The following is an 18,169-nucleotide window of genomic DNA, read 5'->3' as shown; positions in this document are numbered from 1 at the left end:
TTTTTTTTTAATTAAAAACTTTTTTTTTTAATTTAAAAATTTTTTTTTCTTTTTTTTTTTTTTTGGTGGTCGTTGTTTTGTTTTGGCGGGTGCTTTTTGGAAGTCTTAAAGGGGCAGGGCGGGTCACTTAATCCAGAGGTAGGGAATCTGGGGATCTCTGGGCACCCTAACCCCTGGGCTGCAGGGAGCAGGGAGGCCCCTTATGGAGATAAATAGCCTCCCAGCCGCTCCTGCCCCAAACCGACTCCACCACTTTGGAGTAGCTGCCCGAGCCAGGCCACGCCCACAGCAACAGCGGAGATAAACTCCATAGCAGCCGGGCAGGAAGCAGAAGCCCTGTCTGCGCACAGCTGCCCAGCACAAGCCACTAGAGGTCGCTGTTCTCCCAGGAGAGGAGGGCCACAAACCAACAAGAAGGGAAGTTCTTCCAGCCGTCACTCGTCCCAGTTCTGCAGACTATTCCTATCACCATGAAAAGGCAAAGCTACAGGCAGACAAAGATCACAGAGACAACACCAGAGAAAGAGACAGACCTAACCAGTCTTCCTGAAAAAGAATTCAAAATAAAAATCATAAACATGCGGACAGAGATGCAGAGAAATACGCAAGAGATATGGGATGAAGTCCGGAGGGAGATCACAGATGCCAGAAAGGAGATTACAGAAATGAAACAAACTCTGGAAGGGTTTATAAGCAGAATGGATAGGACGCAAGACGCCATTGATGGAATTGAAAACAGAGAACAGGAATGCATAGAAGCTGACATAGAAAGAGATAAAAGGATCTACAGGAATGAAACAATATTAAGAGAACTGTGACCAATCCAAAAGGAACAATATCCGTATTATAGGGGTACCAGAAGAAGAAGAGAGAGGAAAAGGGATGGAAAGTATCTTGGAAGAAATAATTGCTGAAAACTTCCCCAAACTGGGGGAGGAAATAATCAAACAGACCACGGAAATACACAGAACCCCCAACAGAAAGGATCCAAGGAGGACAACACCAAGACACATAATAATTAAAATGGCAAAGATAAAGGACAAGGAAAGAGTTTTAAAGGCAGCTAGAGAGAAAAAGGTCACCTATAAAGGAAAACCCATCAGGCTAACATCAGACTTCTCAACAGAAACCCTACAGGCCAGAAGAGAATGGCATGATATATTTAATGCAATGAAACAGAAGGGCCTTGAACCAAGGATACTGTATCCAGCACGACTATCATTCAAATATGATGGTGGGATTAAACAATTCCCAGACAAACAAAAGCTGAGGGAATTTGCTTTCCACAAACTACCTCTACAGAACATCTTACAGGGACTGCTCTAGATGGGAGCACTCCTAGAAAGAGCACAGCACAAAACACCCAACATATGAAGAATCGAGGAGGAGGACCAAGAAGGGAGAGAAGAAAAGAATCTCCAGACAGTGTATATAACAGCTCAATAAGCGAGCTAAGTTAGGCAGTAAGACACTAAAGAGGCTAACCTTGAACCTTTGGTAACCACGAATTTAAAGCCTGCAATGGCAATAAGTACATATCTTTCAATAGTCACCCTAAATGTTAATGGGCTGAATGCACCAATCAAAAGACACAGAGTAACAGAATGGATAAAAAAGCAAGACCCATCTATATGCTGCTTACAAGAAACTCACCTCAAACCCAAAGACATGTACAGACTAAAAGTCAAGGGATGGAAAAACATATTTCAAGCAAACAACAGTGAGAAGAAAGCAGGGGTTGCAGTACTAATATCAGACAAAATAGACTTCAAAACAAAGAAAGTAACAAGAGATAAAGAAGGACACTACATAATGATAAAGGGCTCAGTCCAACAAGAGGATATAACCATTCTAAATATATATGCACCCAACACAGGAGCACCAGCATATGTGAAACAAATACTAACAGAACTAAAGGGGGATATAGACTGCAATGCATTCATTCTAGGAGACTTCAACACACCACTCACCCCAAAGGATAGATCCACTGGGCAGAAAATAAGTAAGGACACGGAAGCACTGAACAACACAGTAGAGCAGATGGACCTAATAGACATCTATAGAACTCTACATCCAAAAGCAGCGGGATATACATTCTTCTCAAGTGCACATGGAACATTCTCCAGAATAGACCACATACTAGGCCACAAAAAGAGCCTCAGAAAATTCCAAAAGATTGAAATCCTACCAACCAACTTTTCAGACCACAAAGGCATAAAACTAGAAATAAACTGTACAAAGAAAGCAAACAGGCTCACAAACACATGGAAGCTTAACAACACGCTCCTAAATAATCAATGGATCAATGACCAAATCAAAATGGAGATCCAGCAATATATGGAAACAAATGACAACAACAACACTAAGCCCCAACTTCTGTGGAACGCAGCAAAAGCAGTCTTAAGAGGAAAGTATATAGCAATCCAAGCATATTTAAAAAAGGAAGAGCAATCCCAAATGAATGGTCTAATGTCACAATTATCGAAATTGGAAAAAGAAGAACAGATGAGGCCTAAGGTCAGCAGAAGGAGGGACATAATAAAGATCAGAGAAGAAATAAATAAAATTGAGAAGAATAAAACAATAGCAAAAATCAATGAAACCTAGAGCTGGTTCTTTGAGAAAATAAACAAAATAGATAAGCCTCTAGTCAGACTTATTAAGAAGAAAAGAGAGTCAACACAAATCAACAGTATCAGAAACGAGAAAGGAAAAATCACGACGGACCCCACGGAAATGCAAAGAATTATTGGAGAATACTATGAAAACCTATATGCTAACAAGCTGGGAAACCTAGGAGAAATGGACAACTTCCTAGAAAAATATAACCTTCCAAGATTGACCCAGGAAGAAACAGAAAATCTAAACAGACCAATTACCAGCAACGAAATTGAAGCGGTAATCAAAAAACTACCAAAGAACAAAACCCCCGGGCCAGATGGATGTACCTCGGAATTTTATCAGACATACAGGGAAGACATAATACCCATTCTCCTTAAAGTTTTCCAAAAAATAGAGGAGGAGGGGATACTCCCAAACTCATTCTATGAAGCTAACATCACCCTAATACCAAAACCAGGCAAAGACACCACCAAAAAAGAAAACTACAGACCAATATCCCTGATGAACGTAGATGCAAAAATACTCAACAAAATATTAGCAAACCGAATTCAAAAATACATCAAAAGGATCATACACCATGACCAAGTGGGATTCATCCCAGGGATGCAAGGATGGTACAACATTCGAAAGTCCATCAACATCATCCACCACATCAACAAAAAGAAAGACAAAAACCACATGATCATCTCCATAGATGCTGAAAAAGCATTTGACAAAGTTCAACATCCATTCATGTTAAAAACTCTCAGCAAAATGGGAATAGAGGGCAAGTACCTCAACATAATAAAGGCCATCTATGATAAACCCACAGCTAACATTATATTGAACAGCAAGAAGCTGAAAGCATTTCCTCTGAGATCAGGAAGTAGACAGGGATGCCCACTCTCTCCACTGTTATTTAACATAGTACTGGAGGTCCTAGCCACGGCAATCAGACAAAATAAAGAAATACAAGGAATCCAGATTGGTAAAGAAGAAGTTAAACTGTCACTATTTGCAGATGACATGATACTGTACATAAAAAACCCTAAAGACTCCACCCCAAAACTACTAGAACTGATATCGGAATACAGCAAAGTTGCAGGATACAAAATCAACACACAGAAATCTGTGGCTTTCCTATACACTAACAATGAACCAACAGAAAGAGAAATCAGGAAAACAACTCCATTCACAATTGCATCCAAAAAAATAAAATACCTAGGAATAAACCTAACCAAAGAAGTGAAAGACTTATACTCTGAAAACTACAAGTCACTCCTAAGAGAAATTAAAGGGGACACTAACAGATGGAAACTCATCCCATGCTCGTGGCTAGGAAGAATTAATATCGTCAAAATGGCCATCCTGCCCAAAGCAATATACAGATTTGATGCAATCCCTATGAAACTACCAGCAACATTCTTCAATGAACTGGAACAAATAATTCAAAAATTCATATGGAAACACCAAAGACCCCGAATAGCCAAAGCAATCCTGAGAAAGAAGAATAAAGTAGGGGGGATCTCACTCCCCAACTTCAAGCTCTACTATAAAGCCATAGTAATCAAAACAATTTGGTACTGGCACAAGAGCAGAGCCACAGACCAATGGAACAGACTAGAGAATCCAGACATTAACCCAGACATATATGGTCAATTAATATTTGATAAAGGAGCCATGGACATACAATGGCGAAATGACAGTCTCTTCAACAGGTGGTGCTGGCAAAACTGGACAGCTACATGTAGGAGAATGAAACTGGACCATTGTCTAACCCCATATACAAAAGTAAACTCAAAATGGATCAAAGACCTGAATGTAAGCCATGAAACCATTAAACTCTTGGAAGAAAACATAGGCAAAAACCTCTTAGACATAAACATGAGTGACCTCTTCTTGAACATATCTCCCCGGGCAAGGAAAACAACAGCAAAAATGAGTAAGTGGGACTATATTAAGCTGAAAAGCTTCTGTACAGCAAAAGACACCATCAATAGAACAAGAAGGATCCCTACAGTATGGGAGAATATATTTGAAAATGACACATCCAATAAAGGCTTGACGTCCAGAATATATAAGGAGCTCACACGCCTCAACAAACAAAAAACAAATAACCCAATTAAAAAATGGGCAGAGATACGTGGATGTTTTATTGCCCTGGTCTAGCTTGGATTAACACATAGTCTACAGGCACACACCTGATCATCTACATGTGCTCTCTTACAACACTAAACTATGTTTTCTACCTTTATCTTGTATCTACCTACCACTTCAGCATTTTATTAAAAATAATAATAATAAAGAGAGAAATGTGGTATCCACATATAAATCAAGTATAAAAACCAAATGAGTATTCATATTTGAACTGACTGTTTATAGTTCATAATGTATGAGCAAAACCGAAAGTTTCTGTGATGACTGCCCTTGTACTGTTCACTATGTAACTTATTCATTATGTAAGAATTTGTTCTACATGTAAAAACTTGTTTGTTATGCCTCAGAAGATTGGAGACTGACAAAAATTAGGCTTGGGGTGGAATAATGATTGTGCATTGAGCATTGACTCCCCTATACAGAATCTTATTGTCGTTAACAACCATTTGATCAATAAATATGAGAGATGCCCTCACAAAAAAAAAAAAAAAAAGGACAGACGTCCAATGGTAAAATAAATTAGTAACCGGGATGTAAGGTATAGCATAAGGAATATAGTCAAGATATTGTAACAGCCTGGTAGGGTGATAGCTGGAACCTCGAATTATGTATATAAATGTTCTACCACTGTGTTGTACACTTGAAACTCATGTAATGTAATACTGTGTGTCAACTACCCTTCAATAAAAAATAATTATAAAAAAAAATAAAAATAAAAAAAAAAAATGGGCAGAGGAACTGAACAGACAGTTCTCCAAAAAAGAAATACAGATGGCCAACAGACACATGAAAAGATGCTCCACATCGCTAATTATCAGAGAAATGCAAATTAAAACTACAATGAGGTATCACCTCACACCAGTAAGGATGGCTGCCATCCAAAAGACAAACAAGAACAAATGTTGGCGAGGCTGTGGAGAAAGGGGAACCCTCCTACACTGCTGGTGGGAATGTAAGTTAGTTCAACCATTGTGGAAAGCAGTATGGAGGTACATCAAAATGCTCAAAACAGACTTACCATTTGACCCAGGAATTGCACTCCTAGGAATTTACCCTAAGAACGCAGCAATCAAGTTTGAGAAAGACAGATGCACCCCTATGTTTATTACAGCACTATTTACAATAGCCAAGAATTGGAAGCAACCTAAATGTCCATCGATAGATGAATGGATAAAGAAGATGTGGTACATATACACAATGGAATACTACTCAGCCATAAGAAAAGGGCAAATCCAATCATTTGCAGCAACATGGATGGAGCTGGAGGGTATTATGCTCAGTGAAACAAGCCAAGCGGAGAAAGAGAAATACCAAATGATTTCACTTATCTGTGGAATATAAGAACAAAGGAAAAACTGAAGGAACAAAACAGCAGCAGAATCACAGAACTCAAGAATGGACTAACAGGTACCAAAGGGAAAGGGACTGGGGAGGATGGGTGGGTAGGGAGGGATAAGGGGGGGAGAATTAGGGGGGTATTAAGATTAACATGCATGGGGGGGTAGGAGAAAAGGGAGGGCTGTACAACACAGAGAAGGCAAGTAGTGATTCTACAACATTTTGCTATGCTGATGGACAATGACTGTAAAGGGGTTTATAGGGGAGATCTGGTATAGGGGAGAGCCTAGTAAGCATAATATTCGTCATGTAAGTGTAGATTAGTGATACCAAAAACAAAGAAAAAAAAAAAAAAAAGGGCAGTTCCTGTGTGGTAACCTCCAACGAGTTCTACACAAGGGTATAAAGGGCATATAAAAGTGTAGGCAAAGGGTCTGTTTGTGTTTATACAGAGGATCAAAGCCTAATTGGGCTACCCAGAAAATGAACTAAGATACGATATGAAAAAGAACTTCCAACATCTGCACTCTCTGGAAGACTCATGCCAGAAGATGATCATCAAAAAACCCCAACAAAGATCCACACACTGCTACAGCTGTAGATGCACTCATCCCACCAGTTCCTGGACTTGCCATGGGAATGAAGGAGATATCTAAGCTGGCCTGTGCATACAGTAAAACAACAAATTTGACTGGATCTATACTGTTGGAACTCAACCAAGAATTTGGAGAAGTGCAAATTGTAGCGCTCCAAAGTCTTACAACTACAGACTATTTACTGTTAAAAGAACATATGGCATGTGAACAGTCCCCAGGAATGGGTTGTTTTAATTTGTCTGATTTCTCTCAGACTGTTCAAGTTCAGTTGGACAATATCCACCATATCATAGATAAGTTTTCACAAATGCCTAAGGTGCCTAACTGGTTTTCTTGGTTTCATTGGAGATGGCTGGTAATTACAGGTATGCTTTGGTTATGTAACTATACTCCTATTATGTTAATGTGTGTGCGCAATTTAAGTAGTAGCTTAAAACCTATTCATGCTGAAGTACTCTACAAGAAGATATGCCAAAGAAATAATCAATCTTCCCATGTTTTCTTCTACCTGCTACTTCTATAGCTTTTCTTCTTCCTTCCTAATTACAACCCTTAAATAGAATTCGTGCCTTGTATCAAATTTACCGAGTATCATAATTCTTCCAAGTGGTAAAGATACCTCAAGACAAATGCTGGGCATAGAAGCCACAGGGCATAAATATGCAAAGAAGTAAAAAGCTAACCTTTTCAAACAATAAGGCTTCCCTCTCACTTACCAACTTCACATTTCCCTGTATGGCCCCGGAAGATGACTGGTTAGCCAGAGACGGGTAAGATTCCTCAAGGGAGGAACAACCTAAGACAGGCACAGTCGCAGGGGGGCCATCAGGTGAGAAATTGGGGATCAACAGAGGTGAGGCTTAGAACCTCACCCCCCCTGTTCTGAGAGAAATCTTCTGCATACGTGGATGTTTTATTGCCCTGGTCTAGCTTGGATTAACACATAGTCTACAGGCACACACCTGATCATCTACATTTGCTCTCTTACACTAAACTATGTTTTCTACCTTTATCTTGTATCTACCTACCACTTCAGCATTTTATTAAAAATAATAATAATAAAGAGAGAAATGTGGTATCCACATATAAATCAAGTATAAAAACCAAATGAGTATTCATATTTGAACTGTTTATAGTTCATAATGCATGAGCAAAACCGAAAGTTTCTGTGATGACTGCCCTTGTACTGTTCACTATGTAACTTATTCATTATGTAAGAATTTGTTCTCCATGTAAGAACTTGTTTGTTATGCCTCAGAAGATTGGAGACTGACGAAAATTAGGCTTGGGGTGGATTAATGATTGTGCATTGAGCATTGACTCCCCTATACAGAATTTTATTGTCGTTAACAACCATTTGATCAATAAATATGAGAGATGCCCTCACAAAAAAAAAAAAAAAAAAAAAAAAAAAAAGGACAGACTTCCAATGGTAAAATAAATAAGTAACCGGGATGTAATGTATAGCATAAGGAATGTAGTCAAGATATTGTAACAGCTTGGTAGGGTGATAGCTGGAACCTCGAATTATGTATATAAATGTTCTACCACTGTGTTGTACACTTGAAACTAATGTAATGTAATACTGTGCGTCAACTACCCTTCAATAAAAAATAATTATTTAAAATAAAAAAATAAAAAAAAATAAAAAATAAATAAAAAAATGGGGATAGACAGAGGGTAGATGTGAAGGTGAAATGGAACAAAACATTTAGAAACATTAACTCCAAAGGCTACAGTTTAATGTCCTATAGGGTGTCACCCAGTTTCAGCTTAGTGAACTTACTTCAGAATTTGTTTGTTGACTCTGAATAATACCCTGTTAACCATTTTACTGGTTCTATCATTAATTAATGAGCTGAATAAAATATTTCACATGTTTCAAAAAAAAAAAAAAAATCCAAATGAGCAAAAATCTCATGATTTAAATTCTCAGCTTGTAGGTTGCATGCAAATCCCTTAGGATTTGCATTAAAGTCATAAAAATGGAGGAGGTCAAACTTTCCACATCTCTCTCCTGTTGTAACATACAGACTGACTGGAAAACTATTCACACATGGCTCAGCTCTATCTTTCCTTTTCAAGATGGGGTTAGACTGAGTTCTCAGAGAAAATGGGGAAGAAAGACAAAAGGAAGGTTTTCTTCTTTCTTTGGAAACCAATATCATTATGCCCAGTAAAACTAAAAGAACTTAATCAAAGAAACTATGAATTCTTGTGTTACGAGCATCTAACAGATGCGAGACCATCACAGATTAAAAGGGATTTATCAAAGCATTCATTCCCCTACACATGCAGTGAGAAGAAAACACCAATGAACACCAGGCAAAGAGCAATAGGCAACTTGACATTTGACACTGGCAGGATCTGAAGATAGGATAATGCACAAATCCCATGCCTCTTAGGTACACACTGAACTGGCAAAGACAGACGCATTGTCTTCTTCCCCCCTTACTTACTACACTCTGGCTTCCATTTTTCCCAAGTTCTTCCTCTGAAATCTTGCTCAAATTATCTAAGTAGTGGTCTGATATTGTATGGCACAAATCTTCAAAAGAATAATCCTTTTCTTGACAGAGTTTTATTTCATCCAAGAGTTTCGATAATTCTCCAGTCACAGTTTCACCTGTAAGAAGACAGTAAATGTTTCCAAATTTTCAAGAAAAGCTACTGCTAAAATTTAATATTGAATAATAAAAATATAATTCATATGGTGATATAATTCAAAGCATGACAAAAAAAGGAGTCAGGAAACATTCTGCTGAAAACAAGGAACTTAACTGTAATTAATATAAGAATATTAAAAGACAATGAGAAATTCTAATTTTGCCTATTATTCTTTTCAAAATGGAAAAAACACTGAAGGTTTAAATACACGGAGTACATAAAAGCATCTTTAATTTCAGTTTCTAAAGCTTCATTTATTATAACATCTAATTTTTAATAATCTTTTATCAGCATTACACTTCAACTAACAATTCGTTTAACACTAACAAATTTGAAACGGTATTGGGAGCCTGCTTCCTATGTCCAACAAAAAGAAAGAACATATTTAACCAAATAATTATATAAGCAATTAATAAATGAAACATATTATACGTGATATAAAGGGAAAACACAGAAAAATCAGATAACATGCATTAGCTGTCAAAGCATGAATATTTTTTTATAGGTTGTATGCAAATATGTATTTTTCTAATCATTCTCAGAAAGGTACTTTATGCCTGTAATTTCTTCTACAAAAAAAAAGAACTCCAGCATTTACAATCCAGTTATCAATACATTTATTCTGTACAAAAAAAAATGCATTTTAGGAAAAATACTGCTATGAAATATCCACTCCATGTAAACTTTATGACAGCAGGGATTACTATCTGCTGTACTGTATCTCAGGGCTGAGAGTCCTACCTGACAATTAACAGGTACTCAACAAATGTTGATGGAATAAATGAATAAAATATGGAGTAAATAAGATATAACTTGAAATTTTAACAAGTATTAGCCTTTCTGTATATACAGGACAAATTTGTACATAAAAGCCTAGTATTATTTCAAGGGCTTTATAATTAGCTACTCACTTTTGGTCTTTTGGGAAAGAGACTCAACAGGAGATGAAATGTGTGATTCTTGTGTTGTATCTTCCTGTACATGCTCTTCAAGGACTGTTGATCTTCCCACACCTTCTAGATATTCTGTGTATATAAGTTTATGAAATTACATACTTGAATTCATTTATTATAAAATCAATAACTAAACTTTGTATTTTACTTCTGGTAGTCCGTTTTTCATTTATTTAGTCATATCCTAAATATATCTTAAGTTTTTTAAAGAACTCCAAAACAAACAAACAAATCAAAAGAACTTTATGATGGGCTATTAATTTAAAGCTTTTTAATTAAAGTAAGAAAGGTATTTTGGAGGAGACTTATGAATCATAAACCCTTTTTCTAAAGACTAAACTTGCACATTCTTTCCTTAAAGATAAATTCACCATTGAAGATACAATAATATCCTAGGTTTCCTTAAATATACTCTATCTGAAGATTTAAAACTCTGAAAGGTGTTTTAAAACACACTTGATCCCTAAACAGGAAATGTCAAATTCAGATGGATACAAAAGCCAATCAGAAAATATAAATGTACAAAGATGGGTAAGATTATAACAGTGTTGTAATCTTGTCAGATAAGCATAATTGCATATTAAACTTTATTTCCACAAAGAAATAAGATTCTTTCCTTTTACTTTGAAGCAATAAAGTCCCACACTCAGCCTCTCATTTTCCAATTTTAATGAAGACACAATAATAGTAATAGCAGCCAACACTTAAATATTACTTACTATGCACCAAGCAGTATCCTATTTAATATAAATTAACTTACTTAATCCTCATAAAACTATGGCACAAGTACTACAACTATCTCAGTTTTAAAGATGACAACTAAAGAACAAGGAGTTTAACTTGGCCACATTCATACAACCAATATGTGGCAGAGCCAGAAAACATTTCCCATTTCTCTTAAGCATAAGGAAAACAGCATCTGAATGCAGGTATAAATGTTAACAAATATTCAGCCTCAATGTAACAGAAAGAACAGAAAGAATTCAGAGCATGACTAACCAAAGAGCAGGTGCCCCACCTGAAGTTCAGCAATGAATTTTTTGAGAAATCAAAACTCTGGAGTTTTAGCTGAAATCCTATAATTTTTAAATGTTGAAAGCTAATTCAATTTTTATGGAATTACAGTGTGGGCAAAAAATATGTGATCTAAACATACATACATCTACTATCTGCCAAAAACACTCAGGTCACAGTGGCTAGTTTGTAGCCTACATCTAAAGGATTAAATCAATAGATTCCCTCCCCACAGGGATCTTTTATGCGTACTTCTTTATTCAGAAAGAATCTTTTTTTTAAAATCCAGTTTAAAAAGCTCTCATCTCAACTAATTGTGTCTTCATCCAAATAGTTTCTACCTAAAGGCAATTCTACTAGACAAATGCTATTAGAAAAAGAAAGCCACTTACGGAATTCTATCCTTAAGTTTTTGACCCATACAGTAATTATGTAAACTGAATTCCTCCTCCAGGACACAAAAAGTAATTTTATCTCCTATAAATTGGCTTTATTCCAGTAACAAACTTTTTCATAAGACTTTTAAATGTACCAGTGATTTGAAATCCAAGAATGCAAAGAATACAGATGACATGTTCACATTCTAAAATATACCAATAATTTTAAAAATTAAGAGATATCCTACATACCCCATCACAAACTGGCATACCTCATGAATCTTGACCATTTAAGAGAACACAGATAACGACTCTTATATAATAACATTTTCATCTCAGTTGAACCAATGCAATAAATATCTGTAATTATGTCATGCCACATTTTTAGCAAATGAGATTTATTTTGCTTCTCCCAAAAGACATGTTATTCACAAGCTCCATTTCTTTTAAAGTTCAGTTACAAGTAAAAGTCCAATATGAAATACCAAGTGCATAGAGGGGGAAAACAAAAATGATGTGTACTCTCTTTTTTATTTTTTAGCTTTCATTCAACTTGATTTTCATTTGAATTAATATGAAGAACTGCTCTTGTATTCTCTGATTTATCTCTATATACACTTGACCTGCAATTAACTTCTTTATTGACAAGAAAATTGTAGGGGCTGAATTTCCCCAAGAGGTTTTGGAAATAGAGAAGAGAGCATAATGACCCTCTGTAGTGTATCTATTCTTTTTACCCCTGTCTGGCCTTTGTTGACTCTTGTGGACCTACACATCTCCTGCCCAACTTGGTTTGCATTCATTTATCTCCTTGTAGGGTAAATATGTTCTTCAACTTCCCAACTGATACCCAATGAAACCCATCTCTACATCCCTCTGCTATTATACTAGCTGCCAATATGTAACAATTATATGGAACAATCACTGCTGAACAGTATAGGAGCAAACTGGAAAAGAAAGAATGAACATCTGGGTTTTTAAGGGAACATGCTACATGCCAGTCTTAATCACTAAGCAGAAACGGAAAGCAATTAAATAAAAACTTTTCATAAAAGTTTTAGATCAAAAAGGGAAGTATGCACTCCTGCAAATACAAGATGGTTGTCAAACATGCAGTAGATCTAATAGCTGCAACTAACTGCAAAGGTACTTAAATGATCTTTATCAAAAGCAAATGCTGGCAAGATTGGATTATCTTGTACTACTGGATAAGGGAGAAAATACTCTGTGTTCATTCAGCTAACTATGATTTTTGTTGCTGTTAATCTAGCAATTACATACCAGGTCTACCACTTAGAAAGGAATATATGAGATTAAACAAGTCGCTTAGCTTCTCAGAGCTTCAGTTTCCCTCATTTGCCAAAAGGAGAATAAAGATATCTGACTTACACATCTCACAGCTATGGAAATCAGACAAAATAATAGAAAATCCCTGAAAACTCTTAAAGCATAATTCAAATAAAAGATATTTAATTGTTATCATTTTATAACTTTATTTCCTTCAAGTCCATAACTACATATTTACTATATGTGTTAAAAAACCATTTTCAATATCAATAAGTAAAAAAAAAACACTTCAGCTTTTCTTAAAGTACTGAGTGGATAAAGAACAGAAACATTAGAAAGTATTATTGCTCTCTCTCCTCTCTCTCTCTCTTTTATGAGGACGTAGAAAAAAAGCATTATTATTCATCTTAGAAGTCTACCAAAGAAAAATGCAGTAAGTTCACTCAAAAGTAAACATTAACACAAAACCCAAGAGAAAACTAAGATACTTTTAATTGAATCCTAACTTTAAGGCAAACTCATCCATCACTCAATATTGTTTACCTTGTAGGAGTGTTGCAATCTGGAGAGATTTCTGAGATGGATGTTCTTTCAGAATGTCTAGGACAGTTCTACCTAAGCTATCCTTTATGTTGGCATCAATTCCTGAAAGAAAAAAGAAAAACCCACTAGATGTACAAACTAGAGTATCAGAAGATGTTGTCAGCATTTAACACCTTTAATTTCAAATGTATACAGACCAAACACTAACAATAAACTCTAAAACACACACACACACACACACACACACACACACACACGGTTTTGGTAAGAAATAAAGTAGCAGTCTAATCTCTATTAGAAACATTTCTGATAATGAATTAACTCTTATAGGGCAATGACCCAATCATTAAGATTGTTTTTTAGGACTATAGATAGTTAACTAAATGGTACAGTATCAAACTGAAAAATATTATTGATTTAAAATGTGAATTACAAAAATATAATGGCAATATGATTTATTTATTCTGTATAATATGGCAAAAATTTGTAAAATATAATATGCCATATGAATAACATAAAAACAGTCTTAGAACACTTGACTATTCACAAAAGTCAAAAAAGCATGAATATTTTGAACTATTACCTAAATGTTATTTGTACAAATACAAAGTCAAATATGTCTGTTTTACTTACACAAAATTACATTCTATGTCAGCAACACTCATCATCTACCTGGAGAGAAAACTTCTCGCAGTGTGTAACTAGCGCAACTTTATATTGTTTTAATTCTGAAAATATTTATTGTACTAAAGAACTTATTTTAAGATAGCAAATAGTTTTCACTGCCCTCAAAAAGGTTTATAAGCCTTCGAAATATCTACCCACAAACAAGGCCAGTTTTAGGATATGGCCTCAAATATTAGTTCATCATATTATTAAGTGTTTTCTTGAACTTGTGTGGGGATGTGGGATGAAGACATATTTAATTGGTTGCCTCAAAACATTTATTGTATCACTATATTTCATGTCAAAGTTAAATATATAGAAACTAACTTTGTATAAGCACAATCAAAGCTCAATAGTCTGACATTTTCCATTTTACATTTTTACAAAGGAAAATAAATACAATAAATGTAGTCCATGATATAAAAGATTCATATCAATTGTTTCCAAGCATGAACTTGTACCCATGCCTTTTGATCCTAAAAAAATCTGACCTCAGTCAATTTTATTTAATTTCAATTAGAATATACATATGAAGATAAATAAGCCTACTTTGTTGTTCCTTCAAAGAATTCCCTCTAAAATTTTCCCTTTAAATCACTGCAGCTTAAACCACAGCAATTGGACTAGAAAAAGAAATAAAAGGCATCCAAATTGGTAAGGAAGAAGTAAAACTGTTACTATTTGCAGATGACATGATAATATATATAGAAAACCCTAAAGACTCCACCAAAAAACTATTAGAACTAATTACTGGATTCAGCAAAGTTGCAGGATTAATTATGTGCAAATTTAATACACAGAAATCTGTTGCATTTCTATATACTAACAACAAATAGAATAAAGAGAAATCAGGAAAACAAATCCATTTACAATTGCATCAAAAAGAATAAAATACCTAAGAATACACCTAACCAAGGAAGTGATAGACCTGCACTATGGAAATATAAGACACTGATGAGAGAAATTTCCAAGTAAATGGAAATCTATCCAATGTTCCTGGATAGGAAGAATTAGTACTGTCAATGTCATCCTGCCCAAAGCAATTATAGATTCAGTAGAAACCCTATCAAAATACCAACAGCATTTTTCAATGAACTAGAGCAAATAATCCTAAAATTCATATGGAACCACAAAAAAACACAAATAGCCAAAGCAATCCTGAGGAAGAAAAACAAAGCTGGGGATATTGTGCTCCCTGACTTCAAGCTATACTACAAAGCTTCAATAACCAAAACAGTATGATACTGGCACAAGAATAGAGCCAGAGACCAATGGAACAGAAGAGAGAGCCCACATATAAATCCATACATATATGGTCAATTAATATATGATAAAGGAGACATGAATATACAATGAGGAAAAGATAAGTTTCTGCAATAAATTGTGTTGGGAAAATTGGACAGCAAGAAAATGAAATTGGATTACTGTCTAACTCCATATACAAACAAAAAAACTTGAAATGAATTAAAGACCTAAATATAAGACATGAAACCATAAAATTCTTAGAGGAAAACATAGGCAGAAGTCTCTTAAACATAAGCATGAGCAATTTTTTTCTGGACACGTCTACCAGGCGAGGTAAATGAAAGCAAAAACAAACAGTTTCTGTACAGCAAAGGACACTATCAACAGGAAAAAAAGGCAGCTTACAGTATGGGCGAATATACTCAGAAACAATTTATCTGAAAGGGGTTATCATCCAAAATATATAAAGAACTCACGCTTTCACACCAAAAAAACAAAAAACCTGATTAAAAAATGGGTGGAGGACCTCAACAGACATTTCTCCAAAGAAGAAATACAGATGGCCAACAGGCACATGAAAAGATGCTCCACATCACTAATCATCAGGGTAATGTAAATCAAAACCACAATGAGATATCACCTCACACCAGTCAGAATGGCCACTACCCAAAAGACAAGAAATAACAAATGTTGGTGAGGATGCAGAGAAATGCAAACTCTCCTACACTGTTGGTGGGAATGTCAATTGGTGCAACTACTGTGGAAAGCAGTATGGAGGTTCCTCAAAAACTAAAAATAGAAATACCATACAACTTACTGATTCCACTTCTAGGAATTTACCTGAAGAGAAAAAAATCCCTGATTCAAAAAGATACATGCACCTCTATGTTTATGGCTGCAATATTTACAATAGCCAAGACATGGAAGGAATACCTGTCAATAGATGAATGGATAATGTGGTACATATACACAATGCAATATTATTCAGCTACAAAAAAAGAAAGAAATCTTGCCATTTGCAACAACATGTATGGCCCTAGAGGGTATTATGCTAAGTGAAATCAGCCAAGAAGAGAAAGACAAATTCCATATGATTTCACTTATTTGTGGGATCTAGAAACAAAACAAAACAAACTGAACAAAACATCAGTAGACTCACAGACACTGAAAAGTGACTGGTGGTTGCCATGGGGGAGGGAATGGGGTAACTCAGTGGTGTGGGTGAGGGGGATAAAAAGGCACAAAATTAAAAAATTAAAATGAAAAGATAAATCACTGTAGCTTACCAACAATAATACTCAGTTGATAAGTGACTAGAAGGTAAATGCATCTTAAGCAGAGGTAAATCTAATTTCTGTTTACCATAATTCTCAATCTAAAAACCTAGGTAAATGTTAGGTTCTTTAATAAAGCAAGCAATTGTCATAACTTCCCAGGGATCAGCTCCTCCATCTCGTAGAAGACAGATTTCCTTTTCCTTTTAGTATTTTTCTGGTATATTTTAATGTACAAAATAGTTATTTCCCAGAGCTTTTTGCTAGAACATCTGTTGAGTAAAGGAAGATGCATGCACATTTATATTAATTTTTTTTAAACAATGAGACTCAATTCTACATGATATGAATATTTATCTTCAATTTGGATTGAATGCAACAAGTAGAGGTAATTATGGGGGAAAAACTGTGTCATTTTCCTTTGTCTACTCCTGAAATAGAAATTGTATTGAGCAGAATAAACTCCAATGAGAAATCATGATAGTTACCTGTTTCTAACAGAATTCTCACAACATCCACCTTCCCAAACAAAGCTGCTTCGTGAAGTGCACTCCCCTTTTCTGTCTGGAAAAAAAAAAGAAGAAAAAAGGAGAAGCACAGTGCATTAGAAATATTTATAGGTTAAGAAATTCCGTCATTTTATATAGTCATATCTATTCTCTATAATCTCAGCACTCTCTGATGGAAAGGTAGCATGGAATAAAGAAGAGATTCCAGAAACAAAATCTAAACGCTTTGGTTTGTGAAACACCTCTGCTTCTGAATAGCATTTGACCTTGTTATGTTGCTATGTTAGTGAACCACTCCCTCCCCTTAGCCCCACCGGTTTGCAAGTGTAAAATAGTGTAGTAACACCTGCCTCACAAGGTTTCTATATATATCCAATGAGTTCACCCAATTTTCATGCACTATATGTATTTTTTAAACACCAACTATATGCCAATAGTTAAGTTTTCCTGAAGTATAGAAATATGATCCTGGTCCTTGTATATTCACATTCTATTTCATAAGACAGATGTATAAATAAATATGATAAATGAAATCTAAAAAAATTCATTTTGTGCTTTACAGAACCCAGATGATCTTTCCCTGCTTTCCTCTCCACATCCTCTCTTACCCACCCAGCTCTCCTCCAGACCTTGTACCCTAGACTCCAGGCATACTGAACTTGTTCGTATTAGCATCTTCCACTGTTTTCTTCCCTACGGATCTCAAAACCTTGTTCCTCTACCTAGCAGGACCTAAACCTCACCCTCTGTTTCTCACCCCTTACCTATACCACTAGTTCTCAATCTTCAGCATGAATCAGAATTACTTAGGAAGCTTGTAAACATATTTCTGGTCACCAGAGTTTCTGATGTAGCCTGGGATGAGGCCCAAGAACTTCCATTTCTAACAATTTCCCAGGTGATACTGAGATTCTAGCAAGTACACATTGAGAACCACTGACC

The 18,169-nt window shown here is 35.6% G+C and overlaps 1 protein-coding gene across 5 annotated transcripts in view; it reads right to left on the bottom strand.

Moving 5' to 3' along the window:
* The window catches only part of ANKS1B (ankyrin repeat and sterile alpha motif domain containing 1B), a 1,001,987-nt gene that overhangs the window by 790,871 nt on the left and 192,947 nt on the right, over positions 1–18,169 (bottom strand). For all 5 annotated transcript variants that reach the window (XM_036891074.2, XM_036891080.2, XM_057486481.1 and 2 more), the window contains exons 5-8: positions 17,207–17,282; positions 13,534–13,635; positions 10,271–10,384; positions 9,152–9,318 (exon numbers count right to left, since the gene is read on the bottom strand). In XM_036891074.2, the coding sequence (XP_036746969.2) occupies positions 9,152–9,318; positions 10,271–10,384; positions 13,534–13,635; positions 17,207–17,282 (459 nt within the window). The remainder of the gene's footprint in view (positions 1–9,151; positions 9,319–10,270; positions 10,385–13,533; positions 13,636–17,206; positions 17,283–18,169) is intronic.

Source organism: Manis pentadactyla, chromosome 10 (assembly GCF_030020395.1).
Source record: "Manis pentadactyla isolate mManPen7 chromosome 10, mManPen7.hap1, whole genome shotgun sequence".
NCBI lineage: Eukaryota > Metazoa > Chordata > Mammalia > Pholidota > Manidae > Manis > Manis pentadactyla.
Note: the sequence above shows the minus strand (reverse complement) of the source record. Positions and strands in the feature narration are given on the sequence as shown.